General features: G+C 31.9%; 1 protein-coding gene across 1 annotated transcript; it reads left to right on the forward strand.

Annotated features, from left to right (window-relative positions):
• The first annotated feature begins 4,995 nt into the window (after positions 1-4,995).
• LOC124935635 (B3 domain-containing protein At5g60130-like) lies at positions 4,996-6,688 on the forward strand. Its single transcript, XM_047476054.1, has 4 exons — positions 4,996-5,052; positions 5,491-6,049; positions 6,169-6,341; positions 6,413-6,688. The coding sequence occupies exons 1-4, from the start codon at positions 4,996-4,998 to the stop codon at positions 6,686-6,688; spliced, it is 1,065 nt and encodes a 354-aa protein (XP_047332010.1).
• Positions 6,689-7,370: the final 682 nt, after the last annotated feature.

Below are 7,370 nucleotides of genomic sequence, written 5' to 3' on the forward strand. Positions count from 1 at the left end.
TGTAACCGGTTTTGCCTTTTTATTTACTTCAGAGACTTGTCATTCAATGATTTTAGTGGAAAAGTACCAGCTTCAATCACAAACAACAACAATTTGTATATAAAGTAAGCTCCTACCTAATGAGATGTACAAACTTAATTTTTCTTATTAACAACCAGTCTTGATTTGGGTGTCGCAGTACATACGCATATTCTAAGATTTCCACATCTACCGATACGTCGGTTGGTATCCCAGATAATGATCAGCAGCCGAATAAAAAGAGCAAAACCGGCGTAATTGTTGGTATTTTAAGTTCAGTTTTTCTTATTGCTGGGATAGTTGTTGGAGTTCTTGCCATTATGAACCATAACAAGAGAAAAGTTGAAGCTGTGGCTGAAGCTAATAATGCTGCTGGTAAGCAATTTTATGCACTTGTGTTCACTTTTTTCCTTTTTAGTTCTAGTAATTTTAGCAATTCAAGAACAAACTTGCAGCTGCAGGGAAAGAAGCAATGAATTTGGAAATGGGTGGAAAACTAGTATGAAGGAGGACAAATTTTCTTTTATATATTTGTCATTTACTTTGTGGAATTAAGGTTTTGTAATCACAACTTGTCATTCTATTATATATATTTTTCGAATTTGAAAAACTAGCACGATTTCTTCAGCATTAACTTTAGGCGGTTTTAGTAATAATCAAACTTTTGACATTCACTTTTTTTTTCTTTCTATTATATATATAAATGTAATTAAATGTTGTTTTTTTACATTAATGTTATGAAATTTGATATATTTCAGTATCTGCATGTTCATTCTATTTGATAATATTTTCTTTACTTATATTTGGGATGTCGAATTTTATATTTGTGTCTTACCATGGTCTACCTGAGTTATTATTCAACCCAAATTAAATTTATTTTAACTCATAATTCAACTTATATTATTTATTAATATGGGTTGAGTATGTGTCAGGTATAAATTTAATAATCAAAGTTAATTTTTTATTTTATTTTTCATATTTTTTGATTCGTTTAATATGTTTTTGTCTCGCTTAAATAAATACAATATTTTTTTTCATCTTGGTACACAATAGTCAAACAAATATATACAAATAATTTATTAGTCTAACATTAGTTCGGATTTATGCCTCATTTTTTCTCTTATATTAAATGATTCTTTATCGCTTTTGATGTTAACATTTTCTAACCCTATGAACATCTTATAAATATTTTTAGAAACATAATAGGCACACTTTTAGACGTAAGTTACAATCTTAGACATACATTCTAGCTAGGTTTTGAACTCAAACAAAAGTGTATTTTGAGGCGCACTAGAGCCTCGGTCGATGGTTCCCTGCATACTCATATTTCTCGATATTCCACTTCTCTTCCGCCCCACATCTGATGAAATAGCAGACTTGAGCAGGTGGATAGACGAACAAAGTTAAGCAGTAAGCGGTCAAGGAAGAAGGTATTACATTGGATGAATGGTCGGGCCTTGAGATTACTTGCCAACCTTTTTACTTTGGTGATTCTCAACTATACAATAATCACTGAACATACGTGATTCTAATTTATTTTATTTAAGGGATCTTGATCGGGTTAGATTTGAGTTATACTGAATGTACTATAATTGTTGTTGTCCGTGGATTGATAACAAAGGAAAGCTCCCTTACTTATGTTATGCCATTTGATTGATGAAAGTTTTATTCTGCTCACCACTCCTCGATGTCAAGAACGGGGTCGAATCGTCATTCTAGGATTTTCAGTCTGATACATTTCCATAATGTTCATGACAAGTTGAACTTAACTTAACTCAGAATGAAGAAGAGTCAAGACCAGACTCCCTAATAGAATATTTAATGATAGTTTCGAAAGGTCAAAAATGTCATAGTAGAGACCGTCTATTTAGGATGAGCGTGTGGACCATAGATTCGAGAATTTTTCCACACGTCACCAAACACCCAACCCTTAAAAACGAAATTATAAAAACACTTTGCTAAAATCCTATTCTAGATTCCTTATCTCACTTTTCTTTTGGGCGAATTAACTCTTTAAAAAATGATTTCTCACACATTTTACGAGATTCGAAATAAAGGTAAACCAATGGATTTTTAACAAAATAATAATCGATTTAAAAAAAAATCATAAAAAAAAGTCGAACAAACTTACTACGAGAGTTTGGGGGTCGATTAAAAACAAGCGTACAAACATAAATTCTCCCAGAGTTAAATCTGAACCAAAGCTCACCACTCAAGCGGTCAATTTCAAATTGGTTTCTCGCCAAAACTAACAAAGATAAGAACCTACGAATCAATTTTAAATAAACCAACTCAAACTCGATTGTCCATCGTTTATGTCCGCTTCACTGCCATAGTGAACTTAAAGCATTTTGTTCCCGTCTTTGTTAAGATTTGTATCTCCCAAATCCGACCAGCTTAAACAATCTGTAAAAATGCAAGAAAGAAGAACACAAGAAGACACAGATTTATAGTGGTTCACTCAAATTGAGCTACATCCACTTCAGCCACCACCATATTTCACTATGAAGAAGAAAAATGAATACAGAGTTTTTGCCTCACATTTTATCTCTCTAGAATTCTGTCTTAACAATGTAAATCATTAATAATCACATATTTATAGGGTAAACATTCAGGTAATAAACCTAAATAACTTTGGTCAGGCCCAAGTCCAAAACCAAAAAAAAGAAAACTCAATAAACTCTAATTAACAATGTAGAATTTATTATAAGTGTAGGCTCCATAACTCAACCGTCTTCACTGTTTGGTCCAATCGCTTCAAATTACACATCTTCCACCATTCACAGTATCAACATAGGAAGGAGTACCAGTCGCACGATAATTAGGATGTCAAACATCTTCGCACTTTAAAACAACCTCCACCTTTGGGGCATCACCGCTGCCCTTGGCCTTATGGTTTTATTCAAGTTCAGCCCATTAGACGCATCAAATCCAACCTGCAACGTTAGCACTAGATTTGGCAAATATTCCCACCATCTTATCTCTCCCACCCCCATCTCGCTTCCTCAAACTCGACTACTAGAGGTGAGTTGTGAAGATCGCCGGTCTACACAACTCTCCGGCTCCCCTACCACCCTTCTAGCTAACAATGATGTGAACGAGTCCACCCTCACTTGCGGATGACCATTGGCCAAGCTAACCTTACGTCCACCCATAACAACGAAAAACCAAACTTCTATGTCATCTGACTCGTCGTGAGGACGCATAACCACCCCATCAGACTTCACATCAAACTTGGTCACGACCCTTCGACAACTCTACATTCTCCCTCTCTCACTTTCTTACTCATCTTTTTAGGTTCTTCTTTAGCTTGATTTGTTAAATCTCCTTAAAGTTATTTTCAATTTTTAATTTTATTTTCAATTTTTATGTTTAAAAAAATAATATAATAAAAATTATTTGAATATATTATTTATATTATTTATATTATTAAGATATTAATTTGACACAACCTAGTATAGCACTATAGTTCAAGACATGTTAACTTCATTACTAAACTAAAATTATATATAATGGATCGATATATTAACTTTCTAAATTAAAAAAATATTGGGGTACGACAACTAACTTCCTAAACTCAAAAAATATATATATCATTTCGAAATGTTAACTTATTAAATTAATATATATATATATATATATTCAACATTTTAATTTCAAAATTCAAAATCAAAATATAATTCACAAGTTAACTAACCATGCTGCAAATAATAAAATAATGAATATTTTTGTTTAAAACATATAAAAAATTGATATTGAAATTACAATTTTAAACTAAAAAGAGTAGAATTGAAAATCATAAAACAATTGAAATTCTAATTTCAATTTCAATTTTAATTTTTAATCTTAAATAGTTTATCAAAGTTAACTAAGAATTAGAACTACACCCCAATTTCAATACAATTATGTAAAACAGAAATAACGACGTTTATGTTTTTTGTCGCTATCTATTCGAGTTTATAGTACCTGTTTTATTTTTCGTCGTTATTGATTCAATGTTATTAAAGCGTTTGAGAAATAGCGACAAGTCCAATTAGTAAAACTATTGGCACTATAGCAACGGTAATTTAAGAAATAGCGACGTTTTTCTTTTTCAGTGGCATTTCACATCTGTCAGTCCTATAGCGACGGACAATTACCGTCAGTAATTCTGTACTTTTGCCCTTCAAAAGCTTTATTACAATTGAGATTGAGAACTTTTTGGAGCCATAAAATGCCATCTATGGAATTATTTTGGAACCGACAAAAGGCGTAGGAAAGAAGGGAAGTAGAGATGCAGGATATGAAAATTTAGATGTGTCTTGTATATCTTTGTCGACTTCTTGGTTGCAAAGAGTACACAAGCTACCTAGCAATTGGCATGACCTCAATTAAAAGGAATCATGGGGACTAAAGAGTGAATGGATAATATGCTGCCAACGCCACACCCGTACAAAGGAGAAAAAGGTAATTTCCCAAATTCTATTTTCTATGGAAATCTCGTCTAAGAGATGTTTGGAATAACTCTTTTTGCGGACATACAAGAAATTAGGTAAATAAAAACAAATAAAATTTGGTCGGATAGAGTATTGGGCTAGTTTTAATAATGTTTTGGGCCGAGAGGTTGATCTCCCTTGAAGTGGATCTCTTATTCCCTAACTTATGGGCTTGTTGTTCCACGTCGGCACCTATTCTTAGCGATAACCCATTTAATCGTCTTTTTGTTTAAGAATTCCTTTATTTTATTTTTTTAATTGGATTTTGTGAATAATAATTTATTATGACTAATAAATTAATAAAGTGTATTCCATAAGTTGAAATGATAGCTAGCCTATTAATGAATAAGGTTCTATCCAATGGAGAAAGTAATTAAATAATTTTGACCTTTAATCTATATATAAATATATATATCATTTTCTCCCTCAAAATTCTTGCGAGCAGTTTATTAAATTCAGATCGAGAGCATAGACGAACAGTTCAAAGGAAGTCGAACACATTATGAGGATCCCTAGCTTCTTCAAGGTTTATACGGAATCTACAAGTTCAAAATCACTGGTAAGTATAAAGTTTATCTCGTCTTTCATTTTAATATAAAGTTTCAGATCTCGTATATATATTTATACATATCCACATAGTAATCGCATTTTTTATATAAGTTTATAGTTTTTATCATTTGTTTGCAGTAATTCTTTAATTCAATTTTTTTTATAGATCAAACTAGGTTATTGTACAAGTAGAGATTAATTGTGTATCTTGAAATTCAAAATTATCTGTTAAAGACTATTATGCCCTTATGAATAATGACATTTTGTGTAAGTCTTGGGAGTATGTTTGAGGTAGGATCTTTTGAAATGATATGATTATTTGTATAATAGAAAAACCTATTTGGATGTATAAGTTGGGGTTATTTGAATTAAATGACCAAAATGACTTTGTTTGTGATTTTTCTTATAATTCTCAAGTGGGATTTATTCAAAATTTCTTTTTTGATAGCAAATTCCCCCAGCTTTTGTTGAAGAACTTGATGGAATTGTACCAAAGAAACCTACCTTGAAAAACAGTAAGGGAAGAAGTTGGACCGTGCACACAGAAAAGAAGGGAGAAGATTTCTTTTTCATGAATGGATGGTCGAAATTTGTATCAGACATATTGCTCGAAGATGGTCATGTACTAGTTTTTGATTACGATGGGGATTTATGTTTCGAATTTATGCATTTTGGGCATTCAAAGTGTGAACAAAAATTTGTTCAGCCTCAATCAACCATGAATGACTTGGAAAATGTTGAGGAAGACCAGGATGAAGATGGAGAGGACGACAAGGGGAAGGGGAAGGAGGAGGAGGATGACGATGACAAGGACAGTGACTATGAAGCTGGTGAGGACACTGATGATAGTGATTATGAGTATGATGATAATGATGTAGAAGAAGAGGGTGATGATGAGACTGAGGAAGTGCAAGAGGAGGAAAAGGAAAGGTTGAAGAAGCTCAAGAAGACAAGTTTAAGCATCACTCAAAAACAGAAAAATAAACCAGTTACCCGTTCTAGTTCTAGTAAGTATTATTATTACATTACTAATTAATATAAAATTCTCAATTTCCACTCAAAAAATATACAATTTCTAATAAAAATGATCAAAGGTTAATATGTTTTCTAATTTTATTTGAAAAAGGAAAAGCAGTTGTGGAGTCTAATGTTGGCATAACAGTGAAAGGAAAAACATCATCTTCTATTGAAATTCCTGAGTTTGAGAGTGAGGACACCATTTTCAAATACGGAGTTGTTAAGCGTCCTGAAAATTCTTATTTCGTGACGAGACTTAGACGGGACAAACCAATTGAACTGGTAAGACACATTTTTTTTTTATTTATATCTTAACTTATAAATATTTGATATATAATTATTATGTAATGTAGCATCTTCCGGCTCATATAATGAAAGACTACAACATTAATCTTACGCCGTCGGTGATGTTGGTGGATCAAGAAAAGAGGCGAATTTACACGAAAGTCGTGAAGCGGAAAGACGGGAGGACCGTGCTCACCGGGGGATGGAAGTTATTTGCTAGATTTAACAATCTGGTTGAAGAAGACAGATGTATTTGTGAGTTTGTCAAGAACCATCGAGCTGAACTGTCTACAATTTACTTGAAGATGACAGTTCTTCGTGCTGGTTCATGGCTTCCCAAATAGATTTGTTTATTTTCCATTACTTTGAATTATGCCTTGCAACAAACTCTCTCTTTTTTTACTTGTTTTTGTTTGAACTTTTAAGACACCCTATGGATTATTTTTCTTTGTGGCAAGGCACCTTGTGAACTTATTTTCAATTTTTATTTCTATTTCTATTATTGTTGAACTTTCTTATCTTATTATGTTAATGTATTTGATGGAATTGAATGTGAACATTGTGATCTATTTAGGAATTTTGTGTCTAAGTTCAATTTTAAACTGTCATTGGAATTCAGTTAAAGCACTTTTTAGAAGTGTTTCGAAGACATATATCATTATAATAATTGTTTGTTCATAAAATTTGTATATAGTAACAAAATTGGAGTATATACGAGTGAATCATAATCTTTATATATATATATATATATGAGTATAAAATTTCTTTAAAATTTTGTTCCTCTAGTTGGTTGAAGTATTATTCGTGATGTAATTTTTACTAAGGATTGATGCATAAAAAAATAATGTATTATATATGGTTAGTCATTATCAGATGTTCTTTATGTAAGTTGAATCGATGTCACATTTTTCTGCATTGTCATAAGGTAGCGTATATTTGGAGTATAACAAGACCTCGTGGTTGATATTCAAGTCCCTTGATAGTTGTTGAGATATTTTGATAAAGAAGATAAATATGGTGTGAATT

This window comes from Impatiens glandulifera, chromosome 4 (assembly GCF_907164915.1).
Source record: "Impatiens glandulifera chromosome 4, dImpGla2.1, whole genome shotgun sequence".
Classification (NCBI taxonomy): domain Eukaryota; kingdom Viridiplantae; phylum Streptophyta; class Magnoliopsida; order Ericales; family Balsaminaceae; genus Impatiens; species Impatiens glandulifera.

Coding starts and splice junctions, on each gene's coding strand:
- LOC124935635 (XM_047476054.1), top strand. CDS start 4,996: ATGAGGATCCCTAGCTTCTTCAAGGTTTATACGGAATCTACAAGTTCA. Junction 5,053..5,490: donor CTACAAGTTCAAAATCACTG/GTAAGTATAAAG, acceptor CTTTTTTGATAG/CAAATTCCCCCAGCTTTTGT. Junction 6,050..6,168: donor AGTTACCCGTTCTAGTTCTA/GTAAGTATTATT, acceptor TATTTGAAAAAG/GAAAAGCAGTTGTGGAGTCT.